The sequence below is a fragment of the Portunus trituberculatus genome, chromosome 40 (assembly GCF_017591435.1).
Source record: "Portunus trituberculatus isolate SZX2019 chromosome 40, ASM1759143v1, whole genome shotgun sequence".
NCBI classification, from domain to species: Eukaryota; Metazoa; Arthropoda; class Malacostraca; order Decapoda; family Portunidae; genus Portunus; species Portunus trituberculatus.
This window is the reverse complement of record NC_059294.1, coordinates 25,461,334-25,478,534: the sequence shown is the minus strand read 5'-3', so window position 1 is coordinate 25,478,534 and position 17,201 is coordinate 25,461,334. Positions and strand designations below refer to the sequence as shown.

At 35.4% G+C, this 17,201-nt stretch overlaps 1 protein-coding gene across 2 annotated transcripts in view; it reads left to right on the top strand.

Annotated features, from left to right (window-relative positions):
* LOC123516276 overlaps nucleotides 1-15,031 on the top strand; it is a 49,844-nt gene extending 34,813 nt beyond the window's left edge. For both annotated transcript variants that reach the window (XM_045275533.1, XM_045275534.1), the window contains 2 exons: nucleotides 3,273-3,307; nucleotides 10,102-15,031. In XM_045275533.1, the coding sequence (XP_045131468.1) occupies nucleotides 3,273-3,307; nucleotides 10,102-14,885 (4,819 nt within the window). In that variant the 3' untranslated portion in view covers nucleotides 14,886-15,031. The remainder of the gene's footprint in view (nucleotides 1-3,272; nucleotides 3,308-10,101) is intronic.
* The last annotated feature ends 2,170 nt before the right edge of the window (nucleotides 15,032-17,201 follow it).

Sequence of the window (17,201 nt, the reverse complement as noted above, 5' to 3'; positions counted from 1 at the left end):
AACGGGAAGAAAATAGCCAAAATATAGCCATAAAAAGCCTAAATGTTTATCAATGTGTCCTGAGTCTTGTGTGATGAACGTCCATCGATGTGTCCCGAGTTTTGCGAGTTAAATTGTTATTTTGGGCAATATAGTTAATTTATATCATACATACAATAAACATTGTATTTATCTTATAGGAAATCTATATTTGGTTGGTATTTAAAGCATGTTGATTTTTTTTTTTACAGGGGGTAAATTCATGTCACAAGAACAAATTCATTCTATTTCCATTAATTTGTATGGGAAAGATTGATTTGATATAGTTTTTTTTTTTTATATATATATATATACAACGAATGTCACAGAACAAATTAAAATTGTATGTCGAGGTACCACTGTATATGGAGACACCAATTCTAATTAAGAATAGGCAACTCAAGTATCCTGGCAAGAGTGTTGCTGTCTAACCAAACTTAGGCTGGCCACCTGTTTAACTTGACAAACACACTGTGGGACAAATATTTAATTCCTGCTGTAATGTCCATGCCACTATGCAATGAGGAGAAGAAAACCTTCACATATTTTTCTCTCCTCACTCTACAGCTGTCCAGTGATATGCTTAGTCTTTGCTTGATTTTGTTGGTGCTTCTTGATCTTGATGAAAGTAGTGATGCTAAAAATTCTCACGAAAGTATGTAATTATACCAATATGTTATTGAGTAAGCTGGGTCATCCTGTGTAGTACAGTCAAAGATCTTACCTTTTTTATTGTCCAAATTGATAGGTTTTAGACTTGTTTTATGCCTTATTTAAGGTATTGATAGCATTACAAAATAATTACAAAAGAAGTATTTCTTTTGACTAACTTCTTCCAAAAGTATCCATACAGGATATTGAAAAGTAGATATAGAATGTCAGCAGCATCATAATAATCAATGTTCTATGCATCTGTGTGCCTGGAATTTATACAACAATAATTTAGCTCATGTCAGCAAGGGACATGTAGCAGCAGTGACATTTGGTGGATTAATTCTGAAAACTCCCCCATTAAACTGATCTAACCAAAGCAAACGGGAAGACATCTTCTATAAAGTGAATTGAAATAGAGTTACTTCTCTCCACAAACTGCTCTGATTGGCTAGATTTATTCTGTTATTTTTATTAGTTAATGGCTGTATGCCCAAACAAAAGAGCCAATCATCGCCACTAATTTCATGTGTGCCCAAATAATGTTACAATACGCACACACGAATGAACACACCTAACGGTGTTTTTTAGTTCCTCAGTGCCCATTGGCCCATCACACAGGTGGGTGTCACTCACTCTCCCCAAAAAGTGTTAGATTTTTAAACATTTTTATCAAGGTTACAAGCAGTTTGCAACAAGTATACTTGGGTTCAAATTACTTAGAGTGAAAAGCTCTATAAGATGAGAAGGGTAACAAAAGCCTTGTTGCTGTTAGTGTAAGAGTAAAATAATGCCTTTACTTTAAATATAAAACAAGAAAAATTATTCACAACCTTATAGCTCATAATTTTTACCATCAGCATTCTGCACACTACACATTACCTACACTGTGTTTTTATGAGCTTTACAATGATATTTTTCTCGTGATATTCAATTAGATATCAAGAAAGTAAAGAGAATATTGTAGTCAGCATTCACCTTTGATTATGTTCCTGTTGTATGTAAATGACATACAAAATGGGGTAAACTGTTATATTAATTTGTTTACTGATGATACAAAATTGCTAAGACTAATCAAAACCTAAGAGGACTGTTTGCTGCTGCAGGAAGATAGAAACAAAATCTATGAATGGAGTAAGAAATGGAAATTAGAGTTCAATGTCACGTGAAATGTCACGTAATGGAATGGAGAAAGTAAGAAAAGACTGGTATGGAACTATCTGATGGGAGAGGAACAAATAATTAAGACTAAAGAGGAAATAGATCTGGGAGTGATTATACAGGAAAATCTGAACCCCTAAAAACACATAAGTGAGATAGTTGGATTAGCATATAAAATGTTAACTAATAGTAGAGTGGCATTTCAATTCATGGACAAATATATAATGAAAGAAATTATTATGAGCATGATAGCTAAGCTGGAATATGCAGCAATGGTGTGGTCACTGAGCTCTAAAAAGATATAAGAAGATTAGACCGGATCCAGAAGATTGCTACAAAGATGGTGCCAGAACTAAAGGACCTATCATATGAGTAAAGGCTGCAGAAAATGTGACTGCCAACCTTACAAGATAGAAGAGAACGAGGAAACCTAATAACAATCTATAAAATAGTAAATGGCATTGAAAAGATAGACAAGGAAGACCTGGTGTTGGTGACAGGAAGCTAGAAGGACAAGAGAACATGTAAAGAAGAGTATGGTGAAGCAGTGTGTGAAGTATACTGGAAAATACAGTTTTCCACATAGAATGGTGGAAAAGTGGAATGCATTGAGTGATGAAGTTGTTAGAGCACATAATGGGCATAACTTTAAAGATGGAGACATGGAGACAATACACCATGAGCCCTGCTTGAACCATGTACAATACAACTAGGTAAATACATGCAGACAGGCTGAATCATGTCCTGAAATTGTCAAATTACCTAATAATCATCTGATTATAGGAAGCATCAGTTTTGTCAGTTCACTTTTGTGAAACTCGTGTTCATCTTTGACTCCTCAAAAAACTGGCATATTTACACCAAAAACTAATTTCAAAGTGTATAAGTAATTTTTTTTATTTATTTTATTTTATTTATTTATTTATTATTTATTTTTTTTATACACTTGTGCATCATTTCAGTTTTGCATGAAGACAGTCTGACATGTGTCTAGTTCCTGAGAGTTAGATTTATCAGGCTACTAGTACCATAACTTGAAATATTTTTCAACTTATATCTTATAGTTGGTTCGTTAAGGTATGATACCTTCAAGATGAAACTTTAGAATTTTTTTTCTTTTATCCTGTAGTTGATTCATGAAAGTATGATATCTTCATGATAAGACTTGATTGAAACCTTCATGATTCTTCTTTCTTGGCTTGTACTACAACAATGGTTTCTTAAAAAATAAAAAGGACCATATTGTTGTTGACTCATGGTATCATTTCTGTCATATTTTAATGTAAGATTAGAATGTAAAAATGAAGGAAAAGTCAAATCACACTTTAAAACAATTTATAGATGGTCAAAGCATGACAAGTGGTAGTTTAATGGTTGATGGAGTGCACAATCACTTTTATTATTTTTTTTAACTAATTCATTTTTTCTCTCTCTTAACTTAGAGTGACTAACCTCAGCCCAAGGAAACTTCTGGTGGGTGAGTAATTAAATTTTGTTGTTACTTGGAATTTGCGTAATACATACATTATTTATACACTTGCCTCTTGATTTAACAGATCCCAGTTTAACAGTTTTTGGATTTAAAAGGGAATAAACTACTGAAAAAGGGAAAGGGGTGTTTAAGAGTTTTGCAAATGAATTACTCTCAGTAATGGGCAATTCACAGTAATGGACAACCCCTCATTCCCAAAGTGTCCATTGTCATGAGGGATCACTGTATGTACATACTCCATTTGTCGGATTACAAGACAAGCTCCAAATTTTGTGCTAAAAGTTTACGTTTTGAGCTATTACTGCTGTGTAAGATAACACCCTAAATGGTGGAGGGTGCATCACTGATGAGCCACAACATGAAGGGTTTGCACAGCAATCAGTTCCTCACTTAAGTACTTTAGTATGATGGCAGAATTCACCATCCCTGTTCTGCACAGTTCCATGTGTTTCTGAACTCTGAAATGGCAGGAACTTGCATTACTTTCTTTTCTTGATGACTACGGTACTTATTGTGACAAGTTTACTGCTGGCCCCTCATTGGGCCCTTGGGAGCTGTAGTATGGCTGCCACTGCCACTAGTTTCAAAATACAGCCACCTTTGATTTATTAATCAAACAGTTATCCCACACATAACTGGCTTTAAATGTAATGATTTAAAGGAATTAAAAATCAAGTCCTAGCTTAAAATAAGCAGCATTTATCAATGTCATGGTTTCTGTTAGCCTAATTGGCAACTGATGATTATTATTATGGTGTGGCTGGGTGTGCTGACACGTGACGCCATCAGTAAACATTTGTTATCCGTAGAGAGATGAGCCCATCCTGTCATGGAGCAAATAAAATGTGTATTTACCTAGTTGTATTGTACTGGGTTCAAGTGGGGGTCATAGTGTCCTGTCTCCATGTCTCTATTTATCTAATTTTTCTTTAAAGTTATGCATATTATGTGCTGTAACAACCTCATACAACCTCATTATCCAATGCATTCCACTTTTCCACCATTCTGTGTGGAAAACTGTATTTTCCAAAATCCTTCACACACTGCCTCATCCTGATCTTCTCATGTCCTCTTGTCCTTTGATCTTCTTCTGTCAACAGCACTAGGTCTTCTTTGCGTATCTTTTCAATACCATTAACTATCTTGTACATTGTTATTAGGTCCCCACGTTGTCTTCTTTCTTGTAAGATTGGCAGTCCCATTTCCTTCAGTCATTCTTCATATGTTAGGTCCTTTAATTCCGGTACCATGTTTGTAGCAATCTTCTGTATCCTTTCCAATTTTCTTATATCCTTTTTAGAGCTCGGACACCACACTACTGCTGCTTATTCCAGCCTTGGACATATCATGTTTGTGATGATTTTTGTCATCATATCTTTCTCCATGTATTGAATACCACTCTTATACTCGTATTAGTCAACATTTTATATGATAATCCTAATATCTTGCTTATGTGTTTTTTGGGGCTCAGATTTTCCTGTATGATCACTCCCAGATCTTTTTCCTCTTTAGTCTTCATTATTTGTTTCTCTCCCATCAAATAGTTCCATGCCGGTCTTCTTTTACTTTTTCCTAATTCCATTATGTGACATTTCTTGGCATTAAACTCCAATTTCCATTTCCTTCTCCATTCATAGATCAACAGGTTTTGATAATTCTTAGTAGCTTTGCCTCATCAGCAAATAAATTGATATAACTGTTTACCCCAATGTGAATGTTGTTTGCATAAATCTAAAACATAATGGGGGCTAACACTGACCCTACTGGTACTCCACTAGTTACTTTACCTTAAGATGAGTATGTATCTCTGGTAACAGTTCTCATTTGCCTATCCTTCAAATAATCTCTTGTCCATTCTAGCAAAGTTGCTCACAGTCCTCCTGTGTTCTCTAGTTTCCAAAGTAGTCTTCCATGAGGAACTTTATCAATGTCCTGGTATACTTTGTTTACCCATCCATCTCTGTCTTCCAGTCCTGCAATAACTCGAGTAGAAGCTTAATAAGTTTGATACACATGACTACCCTGTCCTGAACCCAAATTGTCTGTTCGATATGACTTGCTCCTCTTCTAGAAATTGAACCCATTTTTCTTTGATAATTATTTCACATAACTTCCCTATGACACTAGTAAATGACACTGATCTGTAGTTTTGTGGTTCAGTTGCCTTTCCTCCTTTAAATATCGGTATTACGTTGGCTCTCTTCCATTCTAGTGGAACTTTCCCTTCATTTATTGAACTTGTAATTATTTCCCAAATTGGATCCAGTAATTGCTCTTTACATTCTTTTAACACCCATTCTGATACACCATCTGGCCCCATTGCTTTTGATATCCAACTTATCCAATAATCTTCCAATATCCTCTTTGTGCACTGCGATCTCCTGTAGTCCCTGGCAATCCCATGTCATATTAGGTTCTGTGAAATCTTCTTCTGCAGTGAACACCGTTTTGAAGCTCTCATTCATTATTTCACACATTTCCCTCTCTCTCTGGTATGTCTTCCCTTCTTTAATTATTTTTTCAATTGTTTCTTTGTTCTTTGTTTTGCCATTTATAAACTTTTAGAAAGGTTTGGGTTCGTCTTTGCTTTTATTCACCACATTTTTCTCAAAGTTTTTATTCTTCTCTCCTTACTCTAATATATTCATTTCTGGCATCTTTGTACTGCCGTCTGTTATAGTCATTTCTCTGTTTTATGAGTTTCTTCCATTCTTTATCTTTTGCCTTTTCAGTTTGTATGCATCTAGCATTATACCAAGCATGTATTTTTTCCTTAACTCTATAAACAGGTGCAAATTTTTTTACTCCTTCATTATATTTCTGTAAGAATGTGTCATATTTCCCTTGTACTGTCTTTCTGTACTTTATCTTTATCTCATCTTTAATTTTTCAAAATCTGCTCTTGCAAAATTTAATCTCTCTCCTTTGTAGTCATCTCTGTAACTTCTCCCATCTTCCTCCTGGATCTGCATCTCTAATGTCACATGATCACTTCTCCCCATTGGAATAAGGTATTGTATGATTGGAGGGGGCTCTGGTTTATTTGTGAAAACTAGGTCAAGCAACGATGGTTCTTCCCCCCTGTACCTTGTTGACTCCCCCACCCACTGGTCCATTGCATTAACCATAGTAAACTGTAACACTTCCTTGCTCCACTGCCCAGCATTATCCATTACTTCCATCTCTCTCCAGTTTACTTTTTTGCAGTTAAAGTAGTTAAAGTCTCCAGCTAAAAGTATTCTTCTATCTCTTCTTATCTTATTATCTGGGCACTTTTATCACCTCTTTTTGCATATCAGTCTTAGGTGGCACATATGTAACTATGATTTTTCTCTTCTTCAGTTCCTCTGTTTTGATTGTTACTCCCATTACTTCCACTTTGTCCTCACCATATTGCACATCCTCCACACATATTATCATGAACCAATATTAGCACTCCTCCCCGTTTATCCTTTTTGTTTCTTCTCCAATTATTATATCTCTCCTCTCTAACATGGATCTGCTCCCTTAGTTTTGTTTCAACAATGCACATTACATCTGGCTTTTTCTCTTTCAAATAATCACTAACCTCCAACATGCTTGATAACAACCCATCTATATTAGTATAAGTCAGTTTTAATTTCTTGCCTCCTCCATGACCTCCTTTTTCTTCCTTAGGTACCACTTCTCTAGTCTCATCCAGAACCCTCCAGTAAAAATTCTTTTTCTTTATCTCTGTCCTTTTTCTTTTTTTTTTTTTTTTTTTCTCTCTCTCTCTCTTAGCTCTCTCTCTCTCTCTCTCTCTCTCTCTCTCTCTTCATATCTTTTCTCTCTCCATATATCCTTGTGTTCAGAATCATCAACCAGCTTCCCTTTCCTAGCCATGATTTCATCTACTGCCACTTGGGATTTCATTTTCACTTCACTTTCATTGGTCTTCTAACCCTTTCACTGTATCTTCCCAGCCTCATCACTTGCTCCACCTCCTGGTCAAGTTCTTGTGTGCTGTCTTGTTCTTGTTTTTATAACAGTTTTGGCCAATTCTCTCTCCACATTCTCTTGTGAATTTATTTGGATTTTTCTTTTCCTTCATCCCAAAAATCACAGTTTTTTCTCTTATCCACTGTATCCCGCACCAGATCTTCTTTCTCTTTAATTACTTGAATTACAGCGACATTCATGTTTTCCTGAATTTGTCTCTTTACAACCTCCAAAAATTTTACTTTTTCCTTTTCCTGTTCCTGCTTCCATTTATTTCATAGTTCCTTCAGCTTGTTTTCACCCAATCCACCTTCTACCCTGTCCACAATCCCATCCTGCACTTTATTTTGTAAGGCTTTTAGTACGTCATTTTATTTCTTTATTTCTTGTATCTCTTTTTTTAATCCCTGATTGATTGCACTGACCTTCTCACATTCTACCAATCTCAACTTCAGCTCTGTGTTTTCCGTTGTCAGTTGGTCGTGTTTGTCCATTAGACTCGACATCACTTCCTTCATATACCTTATTTCCCTTTCTAAGTTGATCAACCTCCTCATACTACCTCTTTCGTTCCTGAATCCAGAAAAATCCTTCTCCATAATATCCTCAGTTAGTTTCCTTAGTCTAACAGGTGTTTCAATGTACCATTGGTTTTCACACGATGGCGCATGTTTTGATTCTGTCACATGTCTGGCAGCATTACTCTGTTCCATCTCTCTCTCGTCCTTCTTTCCGTATATACTATTCAAAACTTATTTAATATGGAGACAGGAGAACTTATGACCCCCTCCCCCTCTGTACATATGTCTAGGCCAGTCTCCAGCTCTGTTGTAGCTTTTCCCTGTAGACCTGCTCAGATATGTCCGGCCGGCACGATGCCTATGCAGTGTGTGTGTGTGTAATTTTCTTACATCATTACTTGTGTATATATATATATATATATATATATATATATATATATATATATATATATATATATATATATATATATATATATATATACAGTGGAGACTCAATAGTTGAACTTAATTAGTTCCAAATGGCTGTTCGAGTATTAAAAAGTTCGACTATTGATACGTAAAAATCAGGTAATTCATTTCAATCTTATCAAAACCTCAAGTTTATAAAAAATTAAATGTAATTTTTTACAATTTTGTTTTGTACACACCGTAAGTGAAGGCTGGTGATGGATAACTTAGAAGAGGAAGGGAGAAGGGTGAGGAGGAGGAGGGAGGTCACCAGAGGATGAGTCACCATCCATGAAAACATCTTTTGTAACTTTCCTCCTGGTGTGATTCCTGTAAATCCACTAATGGAGAGCTGTAGCTCACTCTCACTAATAAGTCTCTTTGGTGTCATCAAAAGTTTCCCGTGAAAAGCCCACATGGTATAAATAAAAAAAAAAAAAAAAAAAAAAAATTAAACATTACCGACAGAACGCAGAAGATTGTTGTATATCTCAAGACTGCGGTAGAACTAGTGATGCACACCACCATCCGGTATACTGGTTTTACAGTAATACCTGTATACCGCTAATACGATAATACCGGTATTACCAGTAATATGGCATCAAAACGGTACAGTGGCAGCTGCGAGAAGGGAGATGAACTTTGTGAATGACCGAATTTGCTGCCGTTTGAGTACCTGATATTTTCATCACTAATGAGCCTTTGGTGTTAATTAAGTTTATAAATTAAAAACTACAGATAGAATGCAGGAGAATGTTATTCTGATGACCACGGCAGCACAAGTCACAAATGGCGGAGGGGGAAAAGGGACACCAAGGAGCCTTTGTTTACAACCACGGGGGTGGATGTTCGACTATCAGGTATTTTTTTGAGTATTAAATCGAACTTTTGCGTTCAAGTATTGAAAAGTTGGAGTATTTAGACGTTCGAGTATTGAGTCTCCACTGTGTGTGTGTGTGTGTGTGTGTGTGTGTGTGTGTGTGTGTGTGTGTGTGTGTGTGTGTGTGTATATATATATATATATATATATATATATATATATATATATATATATATATATATATATATATATATATATATAATGTGTGTATGGAATAAGTACCCTAAATTGGACTAGTCATTTTTTCTGCCAATTCTCAGCTTGATGTGAACATCCAGAATTTGTAGTGTCTGCTTTTACAACCCCAATTTTCTCCCCCACCACATTTTCCATTGGTTTCTTTTGGGCTGGTCATGAAGAGTTGCCAGACATCTACTTTTAGCAAAAACTCAGCTGAGGGCATTGTCAGAGCTGCATGATAGCAAGAATATGTTTCCAGTAATCACAAGAACATAGCTGAGGTGAATCTTGCTGTGAAAATTCCAAAAGATACATCACAAAGATTCATGATTACATTAGCAGTCACAGCATCACAGGAAGTGAGAGTCTTGAATTATATAAGCAATTGCAGCCATTCAAGGGTCAAGGACAGGTGTTGCCAAAGACTTAGCCATGAACCACTCTTACAGCTGAACCTTGCCCAATGCTGGCTTTTTTTTTTTTTTTTTTGGAGGGCTAGGTGCTGGTGTGGGAGAAATAGTAATCTCTCAAATGTGGTAACGATTGTTTAGTGGACAGAGGGTAGTAAAGAACAATGATATATCGTGAAATATTGTGTAACAATGAATCAGCAGTGGAAACCTGTATTTTGTATGAGAAGTTTTTTTTTTTATAAATGATATTATGGATAGTTTTTATGTTATATTATGTATTGTATTATATGTATTATTCTATGTACGAGTATTTGTATTATGTATCTTACTTACGCATTACTTTGTTTCTTCTGTGTCATTAAACTAACTATATTTCAGGTCAGATGAACAGAGACCCATGGTCAGTCACCGACCTGTACTTGGAGGAGATAGCAATAGAAGTTATAGTGCAAGATAAGCAAGAAGCAAGTCATCATTCTGATCAAGCAGCTAAGTGTGACATGCAGCTTCAGGATTTATTTAGTTTGTTTGGAAAGGAGCAAACTGAATCTAAAGTATCCAATTTATCTACCTCAGAACCTACATTAGCTTTGTCATCTAATATAAATAGTGAAATGTTAGAGAAAGATAATAAGGTAAGTTATGAAAGTGAAAGAATTAAAGTTGAAGATGATAGTGAAAACTTAAGTATAAATCATGAACAGATTACTCAAAATTTTTCTGCTGCTGAAGACTCAAGACAAAAGGAGTTTGTAGACTCACATGAAATTAAACAAGAAAATGTTGCTACAAATATGATTTACAAAGAAGTTAAAGGGGAAAATTCTTCCCAATGTGATATTATTGATAAGTCACATCCTACAAACATGATTCTGGAAGGTTGTCAATCACTCCAGAAAGTAGATTCTAACTCTGAAAACCTCTCTGTGCAAAAAAGCACTTCCTCAGAACCAAATGAGGAAACTTCACTTGCTGTGGAAATAGATTCAAATAGTTTCATTGGTGAGGAAGTAGGATTATTAAAACAGCAACTAATTTCCAACACACATGAAAGTATGCACACATCTTCAGAGGATGATGATAAACAAATAATTACTCATAGCCAAGAAACACCTTTCAATGTAAAGCAATTAGGTTCGAGCATATCGGAGAGTCTTGAGGAAGACAATAACAAACAAATTGTATCAGGCAGTCAAGAAACTTCTATGATTGTGAAGGAATCTTATGACAAAACTCAAAATGAAACAAATCATGATTTTTTGACAACAGAAAATTCTAAATTGAATATGGAAAACTGTGTCATTCAAGGGTCTCCAGATCTACCATTCAGTTTTGATAAAAAATCCACTTTTGAACTTCCTGATAAGCATTATATTGATGGTTATACCAGTGATTTGAATACTGAAGAAACTTGTAAGTATACAAATCCTTGGTTTGAAAAGGTGTATGAAAAGGAAAAAAATATGATAGAAAAACAAAATTCATGTACATCAGAAATAATGAGTTGTAATCAGCTGAATGATATTGATAGATGTAGTAGTGATATGTACCACAACATTTCCCCACAAGCCACCTCTCATTACTTTTTTAACAACCAAAAATTTGGATCTATTCGCAGTTGGATTGGAGATAGTGATGATTCATCACTGACTGGTAATGAATTAAGATTTAAGGAAATAATGGTAAGAAATAATATTCAGTCAAAATCAGAATTTTCGTCAAGCAAGTATTTTCAGTCTTTAGTTGAGGACATGGAGGTTGATGAAAATTTTCTTCAGTGCCCTATTGATGAAAATCCAAGTGAAACCTTTTTTGAACATTTCAGAAGTCCTCTTTTTTTTGGAGAAACTGCCAGTAATTCTACTGTCCATATAGACGTTCCTGAGGTAGTTGAGTCTGATTTTATTTATAGGGATTGGTCAGAATCAAGCAGTAAAAGTAAGTCATTCTTTCAGACTTGTGATCAACATTTAGCTGGCAGTGTGACATCAGCAGCTTGTACACAAGTATCTCGTGTGCCTTTGCCAACCAACATGGCTCTAGTTCCTATTACCTCAGTTCCAAGTAACGTTCCCTCACCTGAAGTCTTATCTGTTATAAGAAAACAAAATCTTGGAAAAGAAACAATTATTCCAAATAATCCCCAAATAACACACATATTAACTTTACCAAATGTAAATGTTCCTTTTGATGGATTAGAACCATCTTTATCAATACTTAAATTGCCCTCAGAAAGCTTGCTACATGAAACTTCAGTGACAGGATCCTCTGGTGATTTAAATGTTAGAGGCAAGAAACTTGAACTGACAAGCAAATCAATCAAATGTGTTTCAGAATTAGAAATTGACACTTCCAAGAAACTAAATGACCAAAAGCAAGATTTTGCTCTTGAGTGTGCTGCTACCTCTAGTTCAGGTAATGGAACAGATCTAGAAAATTTTTCTGATGTAGAACAAGTAAGTTGTAATACAAACAGTAAAAAATCTGGTGCCTTATCAGATTGTTCTCCTCAGGACATATTAGGTAAGGAATCAAGATTAGATATATTGAAAATTAAATCAAAGTCATCCATATTAAGGTCCAAAGAAATATTGCTTTCCCCTTCTAAACCACTCACTTTGCCTTCTAAACCACTCACTTTGGTGCAAACTTCATCATGTTATTGCTCAGCTGGTATTAAGAATTGTAGAACCTGTTATTGTAATTTAGGAAACAGGGAGAAGAAAACAGAAAACACTATGGCTTGTAAGGATCAAATTGAATGCCAGCAGTACTCTCTGTCAGATTTAGGGTCTTTTGATTTAGATGATGACAGTGATAGGGCCCTTGATACAGATAATGAAATCCATATAACTATCCCCAAAAGCATTCTGGAACATTCCTGTAATCCTCGGGAAGGAGATGAATCTTTCACTATAAGAAATAATGATGTTAGTGAAAAATATTTGGTTGATGTTCCTGTTGATCAGTGTAGTATAAATGAAGATATTATGTCTGCATTTAATTTTGATGAAATTGAGAAGCCAGAATTGTCATTTACAAAGGAATTTAATCATGGATTAAAGAGGAAGACTGATGATGATTATGAAGGCCATGAAGGCCAAAAGAGATTTAAATCACTTAATACAACCATTGCAGTAAGAGGTAATGAATATATACCTCAAAATGAAAACCAGTCATTACCTTACTCTAATTCACAACATAATTTATATATGTGTGGAATTCTTGATAATTCAGTTCCTCATGATAAGTACTGTTGTAGTTCATTGCACCATGAGTTTGATGATAATCCTTATCTTCCTGCTGACAAGGAAAATGCTCAACAGATAGGCAAAACTTATGCATCATCCAGGAAACTGTGTAGAAATAATGACAAGTCTAAGGATGCAGCTGTGTATGATATTCTCAAATCATGTATTGCCAAAGACTGTACTGAAAATGATTATTCAGTTTGTAGTAATGCCAAAGAGAACACTACCCATAAAGTTTATGACCAGACAGTATTTGATGATGATGTTAAGTTTGGTTCTATGAAGGCAAGTCCTCAGTACGATAGTCATTCATGTTTGAGGGTAGAGACAGGAGACGACAGTCTTAGCTTTTTTCAGTTTGATTCTGTTGATAATGAGTTTTTAGGTTTGTTTCTTTCTCCAACTGAAAGTAATTCATCAATAGCAAAATCAGTTAAGGAAGAGGAAGATTCAGAGCACTTTTCTCTCTTAAAATCTAATGCTAATTTAGAGCCTGAAAAACAGGAAAATACTTGTATGGAGAAATTACAACAAAATATGTTAAATGAGGAAATTCTACATAGTGCCTCAGATTGTACATCACTAATGGATAATGGTGATGATTTAGATGATAAAAGAAATATTGTACCATCATGTATTCCAAGTACTGCTGATGTTTCAAGAAATGTAAGCCAATCTAGTGCTTCATGTGAAGAAATTGAGCCACTTCTTAAATCTAAATGTTCATCTGTTGATTATAAGGAATCTCCTAGCTTTCCAGATGCTATTGAGTTAAATCAGGGTCTTAACAAAACAAGTCTGTTGAAAAGGTCACAACTATCTCTACCACCATCTGGTAAAACTGTTGTATTGAAATCCTCACAGCCATTTGGCAAAACAGTTATATTAAAATCCTCACAATCAATAGGAAAAACAATTGTGTTGAAATCCTCTCAAACTTCTAGCAACATGTTTGTGTTGAAATCCTCACAACCATCCAACAAGATAATTGCATTAAAATCATCCCCATCAGTTTCCTCTCATAATTGTGATCGATCTAACAGAACAAAGTTATCTCCTTTACCTCCCATGAGTTCTCATGTTTATCCTGGGAACCAAAATGTTACTGGTGCTACTGTTTCTCAGTCATTTCTGTTGTTACCATCTCAAACTAAAGAAAACAAAGTAAATCAATCTTTGCCTGTGGCTCCTTTCTCACTTGCACTTAGTGGCACAACTACCGATCAAATGATCAGTTCTGATGTTCAGAAACCAGTATCTCTAATAGATTATCAAACTCCTGTATCTGCAAATTCACAAGTTATAGTTCCACCAGCTTTAGCCACAAATTATAGAGATTCTTCATCCACTATAGCACAGGACAGTCATATACCCTGTCCAGTAGATAACATTGTAACGATGGTGGCTTCTACACCAATTGCACATGACTCCATACAAGTTAAAAGGAATGCACTGCAGAAAGAAAAGGAAAAGAACTTGGAATCTTATCCAAATTATGATAATAATCAGGAGAGTTCCAGTATGCTTAAGATGATCAAATTGGGTTCAAATGGTCAATTTTACATGAGACCTTCATCAGCATTAAAAAATGCTATATCAGAAATGAGAAAAAAAAACATTGAATATAAAGAAGAGAAGGAAACTAGTTCCGGATATTTAACCCTGCCTGATGGCAATCCAATTCCTCCTCCAATCTTCATTCCTTCTAAAAAGGTTGCAGAAGTGCAAGCAATAAAGCCAAAGAGAAAGAGGAGAAGGAAGAGATGTATCAATAGAATTAAGACTCTATTAACAGAAAAGATTAAAGAATCTTTTGAATTTAATGATAAAAATGAAATTCCAAAAGTCATAGTAGTCTATACTAGGGGAAGCCTCCATATCTGTCAGATAGATGTTTCAGAAGACAGATAATATTATTTCATATATGTTGAAATTAAAATTGAATATATCAACTGGAAAATATGCTGTGATGTTTATTTATTTACATATTTTATACTTATGTTTGTGACTAGGTATGTGATGATTATACTTTATTAATAAATATCATACAAAATTCATTGGAGTTTTGAATTATGGGAAATGTTTCTTGAGGTAAAATGATATTACAATATCGAACTTTGCCTCAGTCACAAATTTTCCTTCAAGCATTCTGGGAGTTAATTGACATGAATGTTATGGAAATATATAAACTTAAATAACATTATGTGAGTCCTTAAAAGTAGTAAACATTTGCCCAGACTTTTGTCATTACCAGCATGGCAATTACTAGAGTAGAATTAACCTAAGGAGATGGTAGTACCTGCGAATTAAAATTGTCCTTGTGCAAAAGAATAATGGTAACTCACTTAAACTTCCAGGTTTTAATATGAACAGGGGATGACAGGTGTAAAATTGTCTGCTAAGAGGGGGTTTCAGTAAGGCATCTTCCGTATTTTTCTATTTTAGTTGTGGCTTCATTGTATATTGGCTTACTTTGATTGGCCTTTATCAAAACAATGAGTCAATGTGATATGAATGTAATATCATCCCCTTCAACTTAATGTAATTTTGTTACAAGTTAGGATCAATGTATTTATAAAAAAAATATGAAACAAGACCACTTATCTTGTTATGTCAAAAATTTTGGTTAAGAATATGATATGGAAAATTTCCAGAAGCTGGTACTTGCAGAAACTGACAGATTCTTCTTCTTTTAAGTGATACAATTTCCCTTTGTGAGTTTCACCAAGTTGATTTGGAATTCAGAGTGGCTTTCTGTTGAGGCTTGAATGATCTTTTTATTTATACCATGTGGGCTTTTCACAGGAATTTATGGGCTAAAGGGGATACTGTTTAGGGTACCTCCTATCTCAAAGCACACCTGCTAGGAAACCGTTACCCCAAGTGAGGAAGCCCAACCTACACTCGGACCGTGGACAGGATTTGAACCCATGCGCTTGGAGACCCCTCAGACCCCACAGCACGCCTGGCTCCACTGCACCACAGCAGCCCCTGTGGGTTTGACAAGACATCCATATCACCTCTCAACTTATAAGTTAACTTGGACTTTTTTATTTTATTTTACTTTATTTATTTAGTTTTTTTGGGGGCAGATCTTCCGACTCTTTGTCCTCTAACACAAATAATATTAGGAAACATAAATATATGATACCCATAAACTTGTTAACACTAGCACTGATGGATGTGTAAGATATTGTTAATTACAAGACCACAGGTGAATGAAAACAGTTCAGATAGAAAAATAAAAAAGCATTATATTACTTTAGAGAAACTAGGGATGTATTTGCTTCCCCTTCTTTCTGGCGTCTTTCCCAAGACATGAAGGAGACAGATCAGTAAGTTCCATGAGTGTCTGCAGCTTTGAATTATTCCCTTTGTCACAGAAAGCTACCTGCAGTTCTGCAGTGCTCAGGGTGCTCCTCCTCTGCCTGTGCCTCTCAGTTACTGGCATAGTGGTAAGGAGCAAGTGGGGAGAATGCCCCGGTGGCATATTTCTCTCGGGGTGGCACAAGCGAGAATGTTGATGTTCAGACCATTATTTTTGACTTTGAAAAAATTGAAGTTACACAAAATGTTGATTTTAAGTTCATGTATGATATATATATATATATATATATATATATATATATATATATATATATATATATATATATATATATATATATATATATATATATATATATACAGTAAAGTCCCGGGTTACGTCGGTCTCGAGTTACGTCAAACTCGTAGTTACATCAGTCCACTATAAGGCAATTTAAGATTAAAAAAATTGAAAATTTATAAATCGTAAAGTGCGGGATTTATTGTTATTGTTGGTGGTTGCCCGCCACACTGCCCACCTCACGCTTGAATACAATAACACCCTGCCTCAGTTCCACCACACCGTCGCCCCTGGCAAGAGTGTTATCCTACTTCTGCGTTTACTGACTCAAGTTCTTAGTATCTTGCTCAATGGCACCAAAGAGAAAACTTCTTAGTGACAGCAGTGATGCTAAGAAAAGGAAAACCATTACGCTACAAGAAAAAGAGGACATAATTAAAAGACATGAGAAGGGAGGCAGCAGCTGTGTGTGAGGGAGGAAAGAAGAAAATGGGAAGCCCGTTACCATGACAACGGGAGGTTGACGACCTTGAGGGCTCGCACACCCATCACAACAATAACAACTCCGAGCCTTCGCCTGGGCCACACGACACTCGCAGCTGACTTGCACCGTCTGCGCCTGT